At 36.5% G+C, this 24,348-nt stretch overlaps 1 protein-coding gene across 1 annotated transcript in view; it reads left to right on the forward strand.

Annotated features, from left to right (window-relative positions):
- The first annotated feature begins 1,423 nt into the window (after window positions 1-1,423).
- Window positions 1,424-24,348, forward strand: part of LOC306660151 (ubiquitin-protein ligase E3A-like) — a 71,784-nt gene continuing 48,859 nt past the window's right edge. Inside the window, 7 exon segments of the mRNA XM_079138296.1 lie at window positions 1,424-1,982; window positions 2,130-2,547; window positions 2,550-2,880; window positions 2,883-3,554; window positions 3,557-3,860; window positions 3,862-4,123; window positions 4,127-4,407. Coding sequence (XP_078994422.1) covers window positions 1,879-1,982; window positions 2,130-2,547; window positions 2,550-2,880; window positions 2,883-3,554; window positions 3,557-3,860; window positions 3,862-4,123; window positions 4,127-4,407 — 2,372 coding nt within the window. The 5' untranslated portion in view covers window positions 1,424-1,878.

Below are 24,348 nucleotides of genomic sequence, written 5' to 3' on the forward strand. Positions count from 1 at the left end.
CAGCCACCTTAAGACTAAGTTTAGTCAGTTGTCCTAGTGATGTACACTAGATATTCTTTCATCTCCTCTGTATGTTCTTTCTCTTGGGCTCCCCTAATTGGGAAGTGGGTGAAAAAAACATGGCCTGGTTTTCTTTGGCTCCATTTCCTCTGTACTTCACTTAGTAAAAACTATTCCCATACTGAGTAAAATCTTGTTGCTCTGGCCTGACGCTACCCTTGTTTCCTCACTCCACACGAGGGTATCAATGAGGCTCTTTTGGAACTCTCTCACTGCTAGAATACTGCATTGTTCTGGAATTATGACTGATCCACATCAGACTTTAAACTGTACAACAGAGCAATAGTAACAAAAATGGCATGGTATTGGCACCACACTAGATAGGCAGACCAGTGGTACAGAATAGAAGAGAGAAACCCACACAGTTACCTCATCCTATATAAATAAGCCAAAAACATACAATGGAGAAAAGATAGCCTGCTCAACAAATGGTGCTGGGAGAACTGGAAGTCCATATGCAATAAAATGAAATTAAACCTCTATCTCTCATCCTGTACAAAACTCCTGTACAACTGAAAATGGATCAAGGACCTAGGAATTAGACCAGAGACCCTGCAACAAATAGAAGAAAAATAGGCCCGAATCATCATGTTTGCTTAGGACCAGACTTCCTTAACAAGGCTCCCAAAGTACAAGAAATCAAAGCAAGAAGCACTACATGGAATGGATTCAAACTAAAAAGCTTTTTCTCGGCAAAGGATACGATCAATAATGTGGAAAGAGCCTACAGAGTGGGAGAAACTCTTTTCCACATGCACTTCAGATAGAGCACTAATCTCCAAAATTTGTAAAGAACTTACAAAACTTTATATGCAAAATAGAAAGAACCCAATCAATAAATGGGCCAAGGAACTGGACACTTTACAGAAATGATAAACAGGTGATTGACAAATATATGAAAAAGTGTCAATATCTCTAGTAATTAGAGAAATGCAAATTAAAACAACCCTAAGATTTCATCTTACTCTAATTAGAATGGCTATTATCAAGAACACAAGCAATAATAGGTGTTGGCATGGTTGTGGGGGGAAAGGGCACACTTTTACATTGCTGGTGGTTTTGAAAATTGGGGCAACCACTCTAGAAAGCAGTATGGAGATTCCTCAGAAAACTTAGAAAGGACCTACTTTTGACCCAGTTATCCTACTCCACAGTTTATACCTCAAAGACTTAAAATTAGCATACTACAGTAAAATAACCACATCAATGTTTATAGAAGCTCAATTCACAATAGCTAGATTATGGAACCAACCTGGATGCCCTTCAACAGATGAATGGATAAAGAAAACTGGTGTATATACACAATGGAATATTATTCAGCCATAAAGAAGAATAAAATTGATTCCTCCAGTCTTGTGCCCCCGTCGCGAGATCCGTGTTTCTCCCAAGATGGTGGCGCTGGGTTCGGGGTGACTACAGGAGAGACAGGGCCTTTTACCCATCGCCAGGATCCCCACGCACCACACTTGGCTCGCTCGCACACCCTGCCGCCTCGTAGTTATCTGCCGGCCCGGGCGCCCGCCATCCGCCTCCGACTGACGCTTCACCTCTGCGGACCCCGATCGATCGCAGGCGGCGGCGCCTCCCTCAGCTTCTCGCAGAAGCTCGCGCCCTGTAGCCCCTAGCAGGAGGGCCCCGCAGCCCCCCAGTGTAGACAGCGGCGGCTAGCTACGAGTGCTGGGTTTTCGGCGGCCGAGGCGCCCCGTTTCCCGGCCTCGGTTTCCGGGGAAGGAAGCGCGGGTCCCGCATGAGCCCCGCGGTGGCGGCAGCGAAAGAGAACGAGGCGGTGGCGGGCGGGGGCGGTGGGCGAGGGCGACGATGACCAGTGAAGCGGCCGCAGCTGCGGGGGCCGCAGCCCAGGCGCGGGGCAACGACAGATCACCAGGAGAACCTCAGTCTGACGACATTGAAGCTAGCCGAAGGTGTATTACTATAAATGGAGCAAGGGTAAATGTATCAAGTGATTTATGGCCCATTAAAGCAAGATTGTTTAAATAAATCCTCAGTTTACTCTAAATGTTGGAATGCCCCAGACCAGTCCTAAGGCCATCTTTATCCTTTCTCCCCAGGAACCGAGCAGCTGCAAAGCATCTAATAGAGCACTACTACCACCAGTTAACTGAGGGCTGTGGAAATGAGGCCTGCACGAATGAGTTTTGTGCTTCCTGTCCAACTTTTCTCCGTAAGGATAACAATGCAGCAGCTATTAAAGCCCTCGAGCTTTATAAGATGAATGCAAAACTCTGTGATCCTCATCCCTCCAAGAAAGGAGCAAGCTCAGCTTACCTTGAGAACTGGAAAGGTGCCCCTAACAACTCTGAGATAAAAATGAACAAGAAGGAAGGAAAAGGAGCAAGAATTGATTTTAAAGATGTGACTTATCTAACCGAAGAAATAGTGTATGAAATTCTTGAATTATGTAGAGAGAGAGAGGATTATTCCCCTTTAATTCGTGTCATTGGAAGAGTTTTCTCTAGTGCTGAGGCATACTGGTGCAGAGCTTTCGAAAAATCAAACAACACACTAAGGAAGAACTGAAATCTCTTCAAGGAAAGGATGAAGATAAGGATGAAGATGAAAAAGAAAAAGCTGCATGCTCTGCTGCTGCTATGGAAGAAGATTTAGAAGCATCTTCCTTAAGGACAGGCGATAGCTCACAGGGAGACAATAATTTACAAAAATTAGGCCCAGATGATGTGTCTGTGGATATTGATGCTATTAGAAGGGCCTATACCAGATTGCTCTCTAATGAAAAAATAGAAACTGCCTTTCTCAATGCACTTGTATATTTGTCACCTAACATAGAATGTGACTTGACGTATTCGTATACTCCCGAGATCCTAATTATCTGAATTTCTTCATTATTGTAATGGAGAATAGAAATCTCCACAGTCCTGAATATCTGGAAATGGCCTTGCCATTATTTTGCAAAGCAATGAGCAAGCTACCCCTTGCAGCCCAAGGGAAACTGATTAGACTGTGGTCTAAATATAGTGCAGATCAGATTCGGAGAATGATGGAAACATTTCAGCAACTTATTACTTACAAAGTCATAAACAATGAATTTAACAGTCAAAATCTAGTGAATGATGATGATGCCATTGTTGCTGCTTCAAAGTGCTTGAAAATGGTTTACTATGCAAATGTAGTGGGAGGGGAAGTGGACACAAATCATAATGAGGAAGATGATGAAGAGCCCATCGCTGAGTCCAGTGAATTGACACTTCAGGAGCTTTTGGGAGAGGAAAGAAGAAATAAGAAAGGTCCTCGAGTGGACCCACTGGAAACTCAACTTGGTGTTAAAACTCTGGATTGTCGAAAACCACTTATCTCTTTTGAAGAGTTCATTAATGAACCACTGAATGATGTTCTGGAAATGGATAAAGATTATACCTTTTTCAAAGTAGAAACAGAAAACATGACATGTCCCTTTATATTGAATGCTGTCACAAAGAATTTGGGATTATATTATGACAATAGAATCCGCATGTACAGTGACGAAGAATCACTGTTCTCCACAGCCTAGTTCAAGGGCAGCAGTTGAATCCATATTTGAGACTGAAAGTCAGATGCGACCATATCATAGATGATGCACTTGTTCGGCTAGAGATGATTGCTATAGAAAATCCCGCAGACTTGAAGAAACAATTGTATGTGGAATTTGAAGGAGAACAACGAGTTGATGAGGGTGGTGTTTCCAAAGAATTTTTTCAGCTGGTTGTGGAGGAGATCTTCAATCCAGATATTGGTATGTTCACATATGATGAATCTACAAAATTCTTTTGGTTTAATCCGTCCTCTTGAAACTGAGGGTCAGTTTACTCTGATTGGCATAGTCCTGGGTCTGGCTATTTACAATAACTGTATACTGGATGTGCATTTTCCCATGGTTGTCTACAGGAAGCTGAGGGGGAAAAAAGGAACTTTTCGTGACTTGGGAGACTCTCACCCAGTTCTATATCAGAGTTTAAAAGACTTACTAAAATATGAAGGGAATGTGGAAGATGATATGATGATCACTTTCCAGATATCACAGACAGATCTTTTTGGTAACCCAGTGATGTAAGATCTAAAGGAAAATGGTGATGAAATTCCAATTACAAATGAAAACAGGAAGGAATTTGTCAATCTCTATTCTGACTACATTCTCAACAAATCAGTAGAAAAACAGTTCAAGGCTTTTCGAAGAGGTTTTCATATGGTGACCAATGAATCTCCCTTAAAGTACTTATTCAGACCAGAAGAAATTGAATTGCGCATATGTGGAAGCCGGAATCTAGACTTCCAAGCACTAGAAGAAACTACAGAATACGATGGTGGCTATACCCGGGACTCTGTTCTGATTAGGTGAGGTACTCAATTCTTAAGAAGATTTCATACACCAAATGAGGAGTTCTGGGAAATTGTTCATTCATTTACAGATGAACAGAAAAGACTCTTCTTGCAGTTTACAACGGGCACAGACAGAGCACCTGTGGGAGGACTAGGAAAATTAAAGATGATTATAGCCAAAAATGGCCCAGACACAGAAAGGTTACCTACTTGCTTTATTGTCCTTTTACTTCCGGAATATTCAAGCAAAAAAAAACTTAAAGAGAGATTGTTGAAGGCCATCACGTATGCAAAGGATTTGGCATGCTGTAAAACAAAATGAAAACAAAAACAAAAACAAAAAAAAAGGAAGAAAAAAACTGAAAAAAATTTTAATAAATATAACGAGGGATTAAAAAAAAGAATAAAATTATGGCATTTGCCACAAAATAGATGGAGTTGGAGAATATCGTGATAAGTGAAATAAGCCAATCTCAAAAAAACAGAAGCCAAATGTTTTTTTTTTTGATATGTGAATGCTAATTTACAATAGTGGGGGATAGGGAAGAATAGAGTTACTGTAGATTATGTAGGGGGTGAGTAAAGGAAGGGGATGGGGTATGGAGATGGGAAGGATATTAGAATGCATCAGACATTACTAACCTATATACATGTATAACTGTACAACCAGTGGGATTCTACATCATGTATAGCCAGAAAAATGAGGAATCATACTCCATTATTATGATGTATCAAACTACAAATGCTTTTTACTGTCATGTATAATGAATTTAACAAGTTAAAAAATTTTTAAAAAATCAAAATGGCAGAGAATACAAATCACATCTCAATTATTACCTTAAACATTAATGGCCTATACTCATCAACCAAACTACATAGACTGGCAGACTGGATTAAAAAAGAAGACCAAACAATATGCTGTTTCCAAGAGACATGCCTCATAAGCAAAGACATCCCTAGACAGAAGGTAAAAGAATGGGTAAAAACATATCATTCAAATGGGTCTCACAAACAAGCAGGAATTTCTGTCCTCATATTGGATAAACTGAACTTCAAGCCAAATTTAATCAAAAAGGACAAAGAAGGACATCTAGTACGGTTTAAGGTTACCATACATTATTAAGACATAACAATTGTAAATATTTATGCCCCAAACAATGGTGGGTCTATGTATATCCATAGAACTGTTCTCAATTTCAGAAATCGAATAGACCACAACACAACAATACTTGGTGACTTTAACACACCTCTCTCACTACTGGATAGATCCTACAAACAGAAACTAAACAAAGAATCTATAGAACTAAAAAATACAATTAATAATTTAGACTTATCAAACATATATTGAATATTTTATCCTACAATGACTGAACACACTTTCTTCTCAGTAGCACATATATCCTTCTTTAAAATAGACCTATCTTAGGCCACAAAACAACTCAGAGCAAATATAAAAAATACAGATAGTACCATGCATCTTATCAGATCATAATGGAATAAAATTCTAAAATGAAGTAGCTTCTATTTTTCATTTTTTCAACATCTGGGGACTAAATAATATGTTATTGAATCAAAAATGAATATCAGAAGAAATCAGAAATTAAAAATACTTAGAGGTAAATGAGAAAAGTGATAACACTTATCAAAATCTCAGGGACTCATTGAAGGCACTGTTAAGAGGAAAATTATTGTATTGAGCTCATTTGCTAAAAGAATAGAAAGACAGCAAGTAAATAACCTAAAATTACATCTCAAAGCCCTAGAAAAAGAATAAATCAACACTAAAACAGAAAACAGGAAATAATTAAATCCATATGTAACAAAATGAAATTACACCTCTCTCACCCTGCACAAAAGTCAAGTGGATCAAGGACCTAGGGATTAGACCAGAGACTCTGTGCCTATTAGAGGAAAAAATAGGACCAACTCTCCATATTGGCTTAGGGACTGAATTCCTCGAGACCTAAAGCACAAAAAGTAAAATGAAGAATCAAAAAATGGGGTGGTGTCAAATAGGATAGGGAAGAATAGAGTTGCTTTATATTAGGTAGAGGGGAGTGAAGGGAGGGAAAGGGGTATGGGGGTAGGAATGATAGCAGAGTGAAACATACATTATTTAATTATGTACATATGTGACCACATGACCAATTTGATCCTACAATACATATAATCTGAAAAATGAGAGATTACACTCCATTTATGTATGAGCTATCAAAATGTATGAATGTGTTCTATCATGTACAATTAATTAGAACAAATTCTAGAAAATTAAAAAACTAAAAAAGATTCTTCATAGCAAAGGAAACTATTAAGAACATGAAGAAAAAGCCTACAGAAAGGGAGAAAATGTTTGCCACCTACACCTCAAATAGAGCATTAATCTCCAGGATATATAGAGAACTCAAAAAACAACACCAAAACACAAATATCCCAATCAATAAATGGGCAAAGGAACTATGTTCCTTCACAGAAGAAGAAATACAATTAAGTGAATAAGTATGCTTTTAAAATGCTCAACATCACTAGCAAATAAAGAAATGCAAATTAAGACTACACTGAGATTTCATCTCCAGTCAGAATGGCAATTATCAAGAATACAAGTAACAATAAATGTTGGCAAGAATATAGGGGAAAAGGTACATTGCTGGTTACACTGTGCACATTGATGAAACCAATCTGGAGAGCAGTATGGAGATTCCTCAGAAAACTTGGAATGAAACCACCATTTGACCCAGCTATCCCACTCTTTGCATATGCCTTAAAGATTAAAATCAGTATACTATAGTAGTGATACAGTCAAAACAATGTTTATAGAAGCTCAATTCATAATACTTAAGCTATGGAACCAAACTAGGTGTCCTTCAACAAGTAAATGGATAAAGATATGAGGTACATATACACAATAGAATATTACACAGCCCATTATTAGAATGAAATTATGGCATTTGCCAGTGAATGGATGGAACTGGAGAGTACCATCCATTAAGCTAATTCCGACAAACCAAAGGCCAAATGTTTTCTCTCATATGAGTATGCTTACTTATAACAGGCGGGTGCAAGGGGAAGGGAGGAGTAGAGGTTCACTGGATTGGACAGTGGTGGGAGTGGTGGGATGGGAGGGGGAATGTGAATGGGAAAGACAGTAGAATGAATTGGGCATAACTTTCCTATGTTCATGCATGAATATACTACCAGTGTAACTGCACCTCATGTATAACCACAAAAATGGGAAGTTATACTCTATGTATGATATGCCAAAATATATTCTATTATTATGTATAACTAAAAAGAGCAAAAATAAAATTTAAAAAATGTCATTCCTAGAGTAAAAAAAATTGAAATATGAATTTTGTGCAAACACTAGTCCATTGCAGATGCTTACAGCTACAATGCTATAATTATAGATGAAGGGTAGAATAATTTCCTTGACCAACTAACAGTCTTCAACACATGATTTTTTAAGTAAAGAATGATGTGACAGTAATGATTGCCTTAATTTCACATATGTAGCTGTTGTCTACTTAAACAACCCTATTTATAATGGCTTCAAAAAAATGTACATTATAATACATATAATATATATGTAAACATATATAAACAGTTTGTGAGCATCAGAAATCGGTCTGGGTGGTTCTCCATCAAAGATTGTTTGGAGGTTCCATTCAAGCTCTTGGCTAGAACTATACCATTTCTAAAATTGTTACTGAAGTAACATCTGCTTCCAAGATGGCCATTCCCAGAGCTATGATTCTTCACTGGTTATTTACTAGAAGTCTCAGTACATCCCACCATAGGCCTCTCAATAGAATTTCCTTAGTATCCTCAAAATATGGCAGCTATTTTCTTCAGTGTGAGTGTTTGGGACAATGGAGAAGAGGTGGGAGGAAAGCTGAAGTACAGAAAAAGAAGGGATGGGGAAACAAAGGACTCAAGACCAAACACAAACTCTTTTATAATCTAATCTCAGAAATGCCTCCATTTCTTCCATGTGTTTTTGGCCTTGCAGTGTATAAGGGGAGATTTAGAAAAACAGGAGAAGGCATGACCTGGGACCCTCTTTAAGGTTGGCTACTGCATCTAACAATGTTACAGTTTAGAATACAAGATTCATGAAATATTTTTAAATGCAAGATATTCATGATATTATTAATATTACCTTGAATAAAACAAGATTGGTATTTAGATAACTTAAAAATATGAACAAGAAATCAGACTATCGGGTCAATTAACCCATAGGTAGGACAAACTTCAACAGAATCCTTTGCTAACATTAAAATATTTCTTTTACAATGCTTTATACCCTGAGTTTTTTTTTAATGATACTCCATTACTTTATCAAATGCTGAATCTCAATTTCTTCAAATTTCTTAATGAAAGCAACTAAGATCTGATAAATTTTCTAAGTTATTAGTGGATTCCCTTTATTTAAAAACTGCTTTCTTTGCTGGGTGTGGTGGCATACACCTCCCAGTGACTCAGGAGGCTGAGGCAGGAGGATCATGAGTTTCAAAGCCAGCCTCAGCAACTTGGCAAGGCGCTAAGCCATTCAGTGAGACCCTGTCTCTAAATAAAATTCACTCAAAAGCTGGGGATATGGCCCAGTGGTTAAATGGTCCTGGGTTCAACTCCCATAATTCCCATTACCAAAAAAAAAAAAAAGTTCTTTCAAAGGGAATATTTTTAAAGTAGTTCTTTTAAGTCTTTAATAAAAACTCCAAGTAACTTACAGATGAAGTTATTTTATAGAGTTTATTTTATAATTTAATTTTATTTCAGCAGTGGAAGGATCTTTTGGCACCAATCATATCATGCCTTCTGCCTAATTTCACCTTTGTCAGATTAGAGGGGCACCACAGCACATGAATTTTACTTTTATTCATCCAGACACAGGAAGTAGTATTGTTTAATGTAACATAATTGTAAACTGTCCCTTAACATGACTTTTAGAACTGAATCCCTAACCATGGGTATAGTTTTGGCGACTGAACTTCTGTTTCATCAATGTTGAAATAAAGAAAGAGAGGAATTAAATTTATGTGAATAAATTCAATGCAGAATGTCAATAGACCAAATCCCACCAAAATTATTTCTCTGTGCAAGATTGTGCAAAACCCTTGCACTCTCCACACCTCAGCATCATCACCTGTAAAGTAAGGATTCATCTTTAACCATTTCTTAACCAATGAGGACCCATCAGGGACTAATAAAACTGAACATGTTACGTTCTTCATGATTAACAGTAAACTGGGAGTGACTGAGGCCCAGAAGAGTGAGGTCACCTATTATCCTGGGTAAGAGTTTGTTAGAAAGCATTGCTTAATTCCTTTTTTCTTGACATTTCAGGAACCTGTCTACATTGTTCTTCAGTCTATCCAACTTTCAAATTTACATCAGTAATAGTAAATGCATTATAAGCCAGCGGTATACTTGGAGTTCAAGGTACAAAGATAAAGTTTCTTCCCTATCCCAGCAACATGCAAGTGAAGGATGGCAATATGAAGCAAAAGAGCAATAATGGAGCCTTGTACCAAGAGCTGCTGCAGCACAAAGCAAAAAGACTTATTCTATGTGCAGTGAGAAAAACGCTCTAAGACTCAGTCACAAATGACCTGAGGTTCACAAATGGGCAGCAAGCAATTTGCAAATTAAAAGGAAGAAGAGTCAAAAACAGGGCAGTGTGTGCATGAAATTAGTAGAACCCAATGTACTCTCCTGTTGAGAGGAAGAAGTAGTACAAGTTACTGACTGGCAGCTCTTTTTAATCAATTCCTGTAAAAATAAGGAAGCAAAGGAGAACTTGATCAACTATGGAAAAAATAATTAGTCTGATGGCTCCCCTATTTCTACACTAACTGCCTGTCTCCAATTCTGGCTTCAATGAGAGGGTCAGAGTGGGTTTGAAACAGCAAGATAATTTATTCTCTTCAAAATCAATACAATTTTCTTGAATACTGTTTTGTATTTCTTACATGCAGAGAATTGAGCTATATCTATTGTCCAAAAGTAAGTTTTCACCTATGTACAATTATGGTGAGCAAGAATTCATCCAACAACTATTTAATTCACATACCATGAAATTCTCTAGATGAAAATAGTATAGAAAATGAGACAAATATGCTTTCTGAGAACTTACATTGTATGTCATTTTTAAAAAAATATATTTTGATTATTAGATACCAGCATATGTTACAAGAAAGTTATTTTTGTTACCTCCATCTGTGAATTTAAATTTGACCTCCTTAATTACAAGATGCATTTAATGAAACCTGCTTAAAACATAATTCTATCTATATAAAATGCATACTATGGAGTACTAGACAAGTGTAAGATAAAATTGATAATATAAATATTCTGACTTTTCAATTTTTCAGAATTTCTTATCTCAAAACATCATGGAATACATAAAGTATATCTGGTATTTAAGTATCCCTTAAATTCAGAAAACTAATTTAAAAAATGCAGAACTGTGAGGTACAATCTCATTCAGTTGTCAAACTTAGAACAGTAGGTTTAGGATTATTAATATGATAATTTTAGTAGAATATCCCACAGGTCAATCTTGAGTCTTATGGCCATAATAGAAAACAAAAAGATTTAAGAAAAAATAGGAAAAAGTTATTATCCTTGGAAACCTGTTAAATATGGTGACTAGAGGGTGACAAAGAAAATTTTATGATGGCTGTGAACCACAGAGTTAATTCTAGCACCTCTGACATTGTAGAAAATAACAGGAAACAATAGGTTTAGGGTTCATCAGAATAGTTTCAGCTTTACCTATAGAAGTATTAGATGCTATATTTGTTATTCCTACAAAACAAATTATTCCAAATATTTGCACATTAAAACAAATACTTATTAAGTCAAACTTTTAATGAGGAACAGGACTCCAGGATGGCTTAGGATAGTGGGCTCAGAGTGTCTAACATAATTGCAGTGAAGCTGTGGGCCAGGTTTGCTTTCCCATTAAGTAGATCAGTACCAACCTCACTCACACAGCTATTTGCAAGAGGCTTCATTTCCTTATCATGGTCTTTCAATCAGACTGTTCACCATATAGCTTCTTCTAGATCAAGTGATCAGAGAAAGAGGGGAGCAGTAACTCAAGAGAAGACCTATTATTAAATTAACTGCTATCGAGAAATGACTTGACTTTTGCCATATTATATTGATCCACAAACAGCAATCAAGATACAACTTAGGAGAGTAGTTCACAAGCATGAATATATCAGGAAATAGGAATCATCTTTAAAGCTGACTATGAAATGCTATTAAAAATATACAGAATACTGATAAATGAATAGCTGTGCTACTGAGGTCAGGGCTAGAGATGGAGATTTGGATAGTTTCAGTTTGAGTGGCAGTTGAATATTGAGAAGAGGTGTCTGCTGTCAGAGTTGTCATAGAAAAAGACCCAAATCAGAGTGCACACAAGTCCCATGAGTGGCTAGGAGAGTAGGGATGAAAGGCAGCACATACTTTCCAATATTTTTTTATTTGTTCTAATTTGTTATACATGAAAGAATGCATTTTGACACATCATGCATATCTGGAGTATAACTTCTCATTCTTCTGGTTGTAAATGTTGTAGAATCACACCAGTGGTGTAATCACATCTATACCTAGGGTAATAATGTCTAATTCATTCTACTATCCTTATCTCCATACACCCTTCCCTCCCTTCATGCTCCTCTGTCAAATCCAAAATACCTCTGTTTTTCCCTAGTCTCCTCCACCCTTATTATAAATTGGCACCCATATATCAAAGAAAATATTCAGTCTTTGGTTTTTTGGGAATGGCTTATTTTGCTTGATGTGATATTCTCCAGGTCCATCTATTTACTTGCAAATGTCATAATTTCAATCTTCTTTGAGGCTGGGTAATAGTCTATTACATATAGATACCACATTCTCTTTATCCATTCATGATATTTTCATGTTATCCCATAATTCTTGGAAGTTCTGTTCATGGTTTCTTATCATCTTTTCTGCTCAACTTTATTTTCAAGATTATATATTTTGTCTTCATTGCCTGATGTTCTGTCTTCCAAGTAGCCTAATATGTTGGTGATACTTTCCATTGTATTTTTAATCTGATTGGTTGGTTTCCTTTATTTTAAGGATTTCTGCTTGATGTCTTTTTATACTCTTTCTATGGACATGATCTTTCACCTCCTGAAATTTATCTCTGAATTCACTTCTTACATCATCTTTTATGTTGTGAATCAGTTTAGTGATGTACATTCTGAACTGCTTCCCTGCTATTTCTTCTGTGTTGTCAATGGATTGTATTACTGGATCATCTTCTTGTGTTTTGAGTGCTTTGTTTCCTTGATTTTCAGGTTGTTTGTGTGTCTTCCCATTTAGCAGTGTGGATCTGAGGTATTACAGTTTCTATCCTGTAGACATGATGTCTCTGCAGGTTTCTAATACCTCACCTTTAAGAGGGAGATAAATTATTAATAGCACACAATGCAAACAATATACAGCCTTAAACCAAATAATTCCTTATGAGATATTTACAGTTTCATCATGATAATCAGAAATTATGTTTAATTATTGTCTGCAATATAAACATAGGTTTGAAAAAGGGTTTAAAATTTCTAATGGTGGAGAAAGAACAGGAGTGGTGTAGGATGTGATGTGATGTTTATGAGGAAGAAGGAGAGAAGATACAATATAGGATCATAGGAAGAGTGAAATCGAAATCATTAGAAGTTGGCTGTTAGGAGGAGAAAAGAGAGAAAGAATCCAGGAAAACAGATATATGAGAGGAAAGTATATTATATATATATATATATATGTAAAATATATAAATATATACTTTATTTTCTACTATATAAAATACAATAAATATATATAAAATATAAAATATATTATGTATTTTATAGATAAAATCTAAATATAAAAATATATATAAATGTATATGTAGTAAAAAAAATAAAAATATTTTAAAAAGTAAAAACAAAAGAATACAAAATACTGAAATATACTATTCAGACATCCCTATAATCAATAACCTGATATATGAAAAGTATTTGGTTTCAAAATGGTGGGGATGTGAGGGGGGAAAGAAATGAAAAAAAAATCTCAAAGGAAAGTTGAACAATTGTTTCCTTTGGAGTTCAAAAACTACTGTTTCCCTTCTCTGCCAATAGGTGGGGTTGTCTGGATTTTCCTGTTAGCTCCACCTCTCAGAATGGTGAGTGTTACTAGGAGGGAGAAATAGTCCTAAAGGTAGAACTCCTGGAGGCAGGGTATAGCAATTGCTGGTCAAAGTTGGAAGACTGTACTCTAGGAATCTCCTTTGGGTTGCACTCATGTGATGTAGGAGCCTGATCTTAACCCCTATGGCACCAGTGGACCCCACAATTCCTGGTCTCTAATTTAGTCTCCAAACTCAATCTCTCTTGCTCCTGACCTTTTGACTTCCTGGCCAGGCACCTCTCTCCTGGGTAGTCCTGAAGGCTGAGTGCTGGGACCTATGCATTGGTCATGGAGAACTGTTCTACATTGGGTGGATCAGGACCAGGCACTGAGAGCTGTGGATCAACCACATGACCATGAGTGCTGGTCCAGATTCTTGGCAAGGGAGGGGTTGGGAAAAGGGGATTGGGGAACCAGAGGTCCCTGTTGATTGAGAATTCTGGCAAGACCAGGGGATCAGTTTATACTGGACTGGAGAGGGAGTCAGAGACCAGTTTGTCAAGTCTCAGTGGGTGCTGGCCTGAGTGGGCAGCAGGAACCCAGTGGGTACCTGACCAGTTGGCAGTGTGAGCTGAGTGTAAGATGCTCTCACACTCTTATAACCTCTGACCTGCTGAAGCCAGTTCCATCCATCCTGTACACTTCATGGCTCATGGACCTAAGGAGAGCCTGGTTCTCTCCAGCCTCTGCAGCAAGATGATGGCTAATAGCATACCTAGAAGGAAGAACTCAGTTGTAACCAAACCTGTAGGCATCTTGATGGACTTCCAGGCCCTGACTGGTGTCCCTTGATGAAAGCAGTCTTGTCCTAAGATGGTGGTGGCAGCAGCAAACCTGCTGGTACCTTGATATTGGATTTCCAGGCCGTGGTCAATATCCAAATATAGAGGCTCCTGTGTCTCAAGATGGCAATGGCGGCAGCTGAGGTGTCCCATGATGGAGGTGGCTATGTTCAGAGATGGGGCAGCAGTGGTAAATTCTGTGGTGACAGTGGGCAATGGAGATAGGAGATGGGGAGCCCGCACCATGCTATGAGGTGGGCTACACCTTGCAGTGGGTGACTTTCTCATATCTTGAGTACAGTCATATAGGCACTTCAAAAGATCCTAAGTGACCACATTCTGCTGCCTATGTCACTACATTTAGAGAATTACTGATGTATTCACTGATTTTTAATCCAACAAGTATTTATTGAGAACCCACTGTATATAATACCAAAAACAGTGCACAGTGTTATAATACTATGAACAGTGCATGTTTATGTAGAAAACATACAAAACTCTTAATACCAAGAGAAGTAAGTACAGGTAGAGAAAGAGTAGATCCTTGAAGGCTATCAAGACAAATTTTCCAGAAAACCCACAGAAAGGTAAATTCTGTGAGGTCAAATGAGTAAAAAAGTTTATGAAGGAAAACAGTCAGACTCAAGATAAATCTGAGCAAAAAATAATGACTGAGAAATAACAGTAAATTAAGGGATAGTAATTAAACATAAAATCTAATCATTACAATCCATATTCTAAAAAGACATGTTTTTAACATTCTCAACATTTAGACATTAAATACTTGAAACTTCTTTTCTTCATTAATTTTCCAAGGTTTATATAATTTTTGATCATGCCAAGCTTAGGTAAAATAATTAGCAAGAATCTAATTTCTGTGTCTACCTTTTATTCTTAATAAGTATATTGTTTTTAAATCTCATCCACTATTACATAATAAAAATTTTAATAATTTTGACATGCTATTAAAGAACCCAGATTTAAAGTCACTATAGACTATTTTCCTAAGAAATAATTATCTTAATTTAATCAAATTCATTTGGTTATTCATTATTTTATTTCATACTTCACAATTCTTCAGAAAATCCTAAAGTATGTACTTCTGCTACATCTGAGAATCACCTCAGTACATTTTCTGGTTCAAGCCTCTGTGGGCTCTTATTTGAGTTATTACAAAAGTTTCTAACCTTCTGCTCTAGATCCCTCCCACTCTGAAATCAATACTGAGTATGTCTAGATCCACAACCAGATAGCCTAGTGAAATGCAAGTAAGGTCATGGTACTTCACTTCCCTACATCTACCCCCTCTCTTAGGAATAAATTTAATTTGAATTTTTTTTTTATTTGTGTTTTGGATTATCTTCATAGGAACAGTACATTTTAACTCCAGAGGAAAAAAATCCTTTTCCCTAGTGTACATAGACAGCACACCAATTCATCCTTGTAGAAAAGTAAATTATATTTTATTTCCAGCAGATATGGAGATTGAAGGTTCTGATTTATGCAAATGAGCTACTTCAAATACATAAAACATAAGATATTGACCTCAATTCATCACCAGTTTGTTTTTAACATAACATAGAACTGAAGCAGTACTGAGAGGAAGATTTATTTCATGGGGCACATTCAACAAAAGGAGTAAAAATCAACAAATAAATGACTTAACACTACAGCTCAAAGCCCTAGAAAAAGAAGAGCACACCAACACCAAAAGTAGTAGAAGACAGGAAATAGTTAAAATCAGAGCCAAAATCAACAAAATTGAAACAAAAGAAACAATCGGAAAAATTAACAAACTAAATAGTTGGTTCTTTGAAAAAATGAACAAAAGTGATAAACCCTTAGCCACACTAACAAAGAGAAAGAGGGAGAAAACTCAAATTACTGAAATTCAGAATGAACAAGGAAATATAACAACAGACACGAGTGAAATACAAAACATAATTAGAAGCTATTTTGAAAATATATATACTCCAACAAAACAGAAAACCTCGAAGACATCAACAAGTTTCTAGAGACATATGAATTACCTAAACTGAACGAGGAGGACATACACAACTTAAATAAATCAATTTCAAGCAGTAAAATAGAAGAGGTCATCAAAAGCCTACCAACAAAGAAAAGTCCGGGACTAGATGGGTTCTCAGCCAAGTTCTACAAAACCTTTAAAGAAGAGCTCATTCCAATACTTCTCAAAGTATTCCATAAAATAGAAGAGGAGGGAACCCTCCCAAACTCATCCTATGAAGCCAATATCACCCTGATACCTAAACCAGACAGAGACACATCGAGGAAAGAAAATTTCAGACCAATATCCTTAATGAACATCGACGCAAAAATTCTCAACAAAATTTTAGCAAATCGCATACAAAAATATATGAAAAAGATAGTGCACCATGATCAAGTGGGTTTTACCCCAGGGATGCAAGTTTGGTTCAACATCCAGAAATCCATAAATGTCATTCACCATATCAACAGACTAAAAGTTAAGAATCGCATGATTATTTCAATAGATGCAGAAAAAGCATTCAATAAAATACAGCATCCCTTCATGCTCAAAACACTAGAGAAAATTGGGGTAGTGGGAACATTCTTTAATATTGTAAAGGCCATCTACACTAAGCCCATGGCCAATATCATTCTAAATGGTGAAAAACTGAAATCATTCCTCCTAAAAACTGCAACAAGGCAGGGTTGCCCTCTTTCACCACTTCTATTCAACATCATTCTTGAGACTCTAGCCAGAGCAATTAGACAAACCAAAGAAATTAAAGGGATACTAATTGGAAAAGAAGAACTCAAACTATCCCTGTTCACTGATGACATGATTATATATTTAGAGGAACCTGGAAATTCCACCAGAAAACTCTTAGAACTCATAAGTGAATTCAGTAAAGTAGCAGGTTACAAGATCAATGCTCATAAATCCAATGCATTTTTATACATAAGTGATGAATCTTCAGAAAGAGAAGTTAGGAAAACTACCTCATTCACAATAGCCTCAAAAAATAAAATACTTCGGAATCGATCTCACAAAAGAGGTGAAAGACCTCTACAATGAGAACTACAGAACACTAAAGAAAGAAATTAAAGAAAACCTTAGAAGATGGAAAGATCTCCCATGTTCTTGTATAGGCAGAATTAATATTGTCAAAATGGCCATACTACTTAAAGTGCTATACATATTCAATGCAATTCCAATTAAAATTCCAATGATGTACCTTACAGAAATAGAGCTAGCAATTATGAAATTCATCTGGAAGAATAAAAAACCCAGAATAGCTAAAGCAATCCTCAGTAGAAAGAGCGAATCAGAGGGTATCACAATACCAGATCTTCAACTCTACTACAAAGCAATAGTAACTAAAACATATTGGTACCAAAATAGACAGGTAGATCAATGGGACAGAATAGAGGACATGGACACAAACCCAAATAAATACAATTTTCTCATACTAGACCAAGGTGCCAAAAATATGCAATGGAGAAAAGATAGACTCTTCAACAAATGGTGCTGGGAAAACTGGAAAACCATATGCAACAGAATGAAATTAAACCCCTATCTCTCACCCTGCACAAAACTCAACTCAAAATGGATCAAGGACCTTGGAATCAGACCAGAGACCCTGCATCTTACAGAAGAAAAAGTAGGTCCAAATCTTCAACTTGTTGGCTTAGGATCAGACTTCCTTAACAGAACTCCCATAGCACAAGAAATAAAAGCAAGAATCAACAACTGGGATAGATTCAAACTAAAAAGGTTTCTCTCAGCAAAGGAAACTATCAGTAATGTGAAGAGAGAGCCTACAGAGTGGGAGAATATCTTTGCCACTCATACTTCAGATAGAGCGCTAATTTCCAGAACCTATAAAGAACTCAAAAAACTCTACACCAAGAATACAAATAATCCGATCAACAAATGGGCTAAGGAAATGAACAGACACTTCACAGAAGAAGATGTACAAGCAATCAACAGATATATGAAAAAATGTTCAACACCTCTATTAATAAGAGAAATGCAAATCAAATCTACCCTAAGATTTCATCTCACCCCAATTAGAATGTGATTATCAAGAACACAAGCAACAATAGGTGTTGGCAAGGATATGGGGAAAAAGGTACACTCATACATCACTGGTGGGGTTGCAAATTAGTGCAGCCACTCTGGAAAGAAGTATGGAGATTCCTCAGAAAGCTTGGAATGGAACCACCATTTGACCCAGCTATCCCACTCCTTGGCCTATACCCAAAGGACTTAAAATCAGCATACTACAGAGATACAGCCACATCAATGTTCATAGGTGCTCAAGTCACCGTAGCCAGATTGTGGAATCAACCTAGATGCCCTTCAGTTGATGAATGGATAAAGAAACTGTGGCATATATATACAATGGAATATTACTCCACCATGAAGAATGATAAAATTATGTCATTTGCAGGCAAATGGATGAAATTGGACAATATCATGCTCAGTGAGATAAGCCAAACTCAGAAAACTAAATGACGAATGATCTCGCTGATAAGCGGATGAGGACATATAATGGGGGTAGGAGGGGTTAGTGTTAGGGTTAGGGTTAGGTTTAGGAATATGGAGAAGGAGGGTGGTTCGAATGGAGGAAGGAAGGACTGTATAGAGGGAAAAGAGGGGTGGGAAGGGTCGGGGGAAGGGAAAAATGACAGAATGAATCAAACAACATTACCCTATGTAAATTTATGATTACACAAATGGTATGCCTTGACTCCATGTACAAATAGAGAAACATGTATCCCACTTGTTTAAATAATAAAAAATAATAATAAAAACATAGAACTGTTATAATTCTCTTAATTCCTTTTACAACTCCTTTTTCTTTCCTGTCATTAGTCATATATTATTTTATTTTATTTTATTTTATTTTATTTTTTGGTGATGGCAGATTCCTTTCCTCTAGGCTCAATACTTAAAATAGTAGCTATTTTTCAAACCTCTTACTTATTTGTTTCCAGGATTAAATTCTGCTAATGTATCAGAGGCAACAGAAATTTTTATGGCTAGTACACAAATAAAAATGGTTTTCATCTTCCTAAATTAAAAAGAAAATGATAATTTTATTACATTTCCCCATTAAGAATAATGGCAAAATTTTAAGTATCCTATTGTCAGTATGAACAACTTATATTCTTATATTTTTAAGCTAGATTTGGTGAAGCTCTCCTGGTATTGATATTTGCCTAAAATTATGCTATTGGAAATGGCAACTCTAGTTTTACTATAATAAATACAAGAATTTACTCTTAGGTAAATTCACTTATCAGATATTTTCTAGTTTGACATCTGCATATATTAGTCTGAAAGATTTATTAATGTGTCCTAAGTCACGCAGGAATGCTAGGTCCCAGAGGATAGTCTAGGGCCCCAGGTCTCTACCAGGTAGGTCTCTTATGTTTTCGTAGAGTAGGGGATATGATATGGATCATATCCCCCACTGGATGTGATTCATTCTCTTCCTCACTCCAGTTTTTATTTCTAAAATATACATTCTACCTCTTCTCTCCTCTAAATTTATACTAATTTATTTGTCTAGTTACTCTACAAGATATTCATGAAAGTTATATCATAAATTTCCCTCTCTTTCTCCACCACCCCTTTTCCCTCCCTCCTAGCCCTCCCTCCCAGCCTGCCCTCCTTCCTTCCTTTCTTCCTTCCTCTCTTCCTTCCTAACCTCATCTCTTTCCACATGCAATACATTTTTATTTAAATTTCACTTGTGTATTATGGGTCTTCTGGGGGTCCGAAAAGATTCTAGTCTTCTAAAATAGTTCCTCAGAATTATTTCCATCAAGTTGTCATTCAATCTGCATCTCAAGGTGTCACTGGACTCCATTTTTAGAGCCTTGCAGCTATTCCAACTCAGTCTATTTCTCTATGGCCTACATCAGAGTTTACTCCCATCTCGCCCAGCAAAAGAGCACATTGAAGTTTGAGAGAAAAACAGTAATCTGCATTGGCTGGTATTTGCCTATGTATGAAGGGCAAAATATTTTTTCATGTTTGAAAAAACAGTAAGGAACTGTATTTGACAATAGGGATACTTCCATCTTAAATTCTATTCATGCACTGTTTTATATCATGTTTTTCATAGGAAAATAAAAATTTCACAGGACAACCCCCCAATACTGACATTATTGTTTCATAATTTCGTCTCACCCATTGAATGACTAAACCAGTCTTATAAAGATCTCTGAGCAGTAAATATGTCCCCATTTTCCTGATATTAGTTTCTGGTGATGCCTGCCCATGCTTCCTTAATATCTTTTAAAGATAGAAGGAATTGCCTGGGGCCTACAGTTCTTAGCTTTACCATGGGCAAAAACTAAAAATGTAGTACAAAGAGGTCCCCCACATACTCTTGATCTACTATCCCTTTTTTGACCACCTAAAATAGAATATTTATTCCTTCTTAAATTATGTTTGTCTGCTTTCCATTATTGTAAAGAAATACCTGAGATAATCAACTACTAAAGAAAAAAGTTTTTTTTTGGCTCAGTTTTAGAAGTTGCAGTCCATGAAACTGCTTTGGACCTGTGTTAAGGTTCAACATGGCAGAAACATTTTAGTGCAAAGCCAGTCACATTATAGTAGGAAAGTAAAAGAGAAACAAAGAGACCAGAGTCCTACGACTCCCTTTGAGGGCTTACCTCAGTGATTGAAGACTTCTGTACTACGTCTCACCTCTTAAAGTTTCCGTGACCTCCCAACAGTTCTAAACTGAAAGACTAAGCCTATAAAACATGGGCTTTTAAGGGACATTTAAGATCGAAACTATAGAATAACCCTGATGAAATCATAACTAAGGTGACCATTTTTTTCACTAATTCATTTTCTGTTTCAAAATCTAATCCAGGATCTCACATGGGCTTAGCTGTCATGTCATTGTAGTCCCCCTCGCTTTTGAAACAATTCCTTAGTCATTCCTGACTTTCATGATATATTTCATGATTTTCTTTTATACTTTTCATGTCATTTCAAAAAGGCAGCAACAGTGTAGAATGACCTTCAATTTGAGATTGTCTACAGTTCTGTTAAGGTTAGTTTTGAGACAAGGCAGTAAAAGGACACAGAGTTGATGTGTCCTTAGTGCATTATTTCAGGGGTATGTGATATTCACATGTTTTTACTGGCAATTTAGAACACTTGACAAAAGTGAAGACTGTTGGATTTCTCCACTATAAACTTAAAATTTTTCTATAGTCAATTACTAAATATTTGGGAGAACATAGTTTCAGAGTATGCAAATATTTTGTCTACTGAAAATTTCACTCTTTAGCATTCATCAGGGGAATTTTCCCAGAAATTTATTAGTGATGTATTAATAGAGATTTTCCATTTTCTGATTATTTATGTACTTATGAATTTGACTCTTGTAAGAGTGGTTGAATTTTTTATCTTTATTTCTCAAACATTTATTTGTTTAAATATGAATTCTTGGATATTTTTGTGTTTTAAGTACTTTTTCACTTTCTGGTCTTGCAAGGTGTCCCAGGATTGTCTTTATTTTCTCTTTCAAAGCCATTGAGTCAGTCATTTCATTAAGAAGCTTTTGATTGAATAATTCTTATATTGAATAATGGCCTTACAAGACATGTGTGCAGGATGTGCTCACTACTGGATAACAATGCTTCTAGCTCCACACAATGGATATAACCATTATGTACGTATATGTGTGTATGTACATACAGTTGGTTTATGTATCATGTATATATGTACACATATATTGTGCGTTAATATACACATGCGTATTGTGTTAATATATACACGTACACCTCTAGATTTTTTTGTGTCCATCTGTGTGTGTGTGTACAGGCGTCTCCCTCATACACAACAGATATTTCAAGTCCCCAAGGAGATGCCTGAAACAATATATATGATATATTACATTTTTCTTATACTTTTATGATAAATCTTCATTTATAAAGTAGACACAGTAAGGGATTGATAGCAAAATAAAACAATTACCACATTATATATAATAATATGACAATAATATGACAACTTCAACATGCAATTTATTTTTACCCTTATTAAGTTGAGAACTTTTACAAGCTCACATAAGGTAAGCATTTTATGGTTTCTTGATGGCATATATAAATTGCCAGCATCACTACTCTTGTGCTTTGGGAATATTATTTAGTAAAATAAAATTTACTTGAATTGGATTAAAGAAAGATTCATAACCCAGGTGAGATGAAGTGAAATGATGGAAGATTTTATGACCCACTCAGGGCAGCTTGCAAGTTAGAACTGATAAATTGTTCATGTCTGGAGTGTTTCACCTAATATTTTCAGACCAAAATTGACCACAGGTAACAGAAACCTCAGAAGATGAAACCACAGATAAGGGAGACAATACTGTGTGTGTGTGTGTGTGTGTGTGTGTGTGTGTGTATATATATATACATACAAACATATATATACATATATGTATATGTATGTATGGTTTTTTTTGTCTAAATTGGTTTATCTTTAGTCTAAAGCCACAGGACTTGTTCTAGCTTCCACTTTTTCTTTCATTGTAAATTCTCCAGCACCAAGGAACCTGGTTTTCTTTGTATTTATTTATGCAAGTCTACCATACAAATGACATGGTTTTGGAATTCCTAACCTATATCCCTGTGAAAAAAGAAATGGACCAATTGAGGTGCAATGCTTTTGTTCAGTCTGTTTGTCTTTAGCTTTATGGTATCTTTCCTTGTTCATGTTTGCAGCTTAAATGTCAACCTCTGTGTCTGTGAGACCTGCTCCCAGGCCCATCCCTGTTAAAATCCACCACCAAGGATTCCTCTGCCTGAGTTTCCATGCAGATTAGAACACAATTCCACGAGGGCCCTGCAATTCTCGGGATGTAAAGAGAAGCAAGAAACAATCTCTGTCCTCCAGGAGTTCATTGCCTCAAAATGGTTGCTGCCTGTCTGTTCAAAATACTGGGTGATGCAATCACATGCTACCTTGACGTTAGAAAAAATTCAGCGGGTTTTATATCAGCAAGCAAAGGAATGAAGAGATATTCTATGTGAACAGGAAACAAAAAAAAAAAAAAAAAAAGAGTTCTGGAAAGATACGTGGAGCCTGAAGACACAGAACTGTTTAATGAACTGTTCAGTAGCCTTTGCGTTTGGCATTTGCACACACCCGGGTTTGGACTCCAGTGCTGCCATTTACTGCTAGATGTGGGAACTGAGGCCTCATGTGAGCATGTGAAGGAATTACAAGTGGAGGAGAGCACTGAGAAGACCACCTTGAGGCCACCAAAGTGCACAGTGGATCTAAGAAAACCAGATAAAGGTTAGTACTAGTAAAATCTATGATGTTCTGGTGGTTACATGGCAGATTAAGATGTTTCTGCCACACAGAAATGGAAATACAAATTTAAAAATAATCTCAGGTCTATACACAAGGACATTTATATTTAACACATTTGGTATTATCAAATTTGGATTTTATTTTTCTGCAAGTGGATAAAATCAGTTTTTAAAAATTCCCTATTCCAACCCATTCAACCTCTAACCCCAAATGGTTTTAGTCTCTGGCTAGTTATGGCAGGTCAGCACATCAGTAATTTTTGCCTTTATGATGAAACCTTAAGTACCTTTTCCTTATAAATCAAAAATAAGATAATAATGGCCATTATTAATGCTGTAAAAAACTCAGACTAAGGCAAGAAATATTAAATGTAGAAAAGTAAGATATATGAATATTGGAAGATTTCTCCTTTTTCCCATGGACCTTTGTATCATTTTAAAACTCCTTCCTCTCCCCACGTTTCATCTTTCCCCCCCTCCTCTCTCTCCTTCCCCTTTTTCTCTTCTCACTTTTCCACTCCTCTGTGTATATGACTTCCATCTCCTCTGCTCTCTTCTTTTTCTCCTACCAGAAAGGTTTTCTATGTTCAGACACCCTCAAGAATATGAACTTCCATTCCAAGGCATTTAC

The sequence above is a fragment of the Sciurus vulgaris genome (assembly GCF_902686455.1).
Source record: "Sciurus vulgaris genome assembly, chromosome: 4".
Lineage (NCBI taxonomy): Eukaryota > Metazoa > Chordata > Mammalia > Rodentia > Sciuridae > Sciurus > Sciurus vulgaris.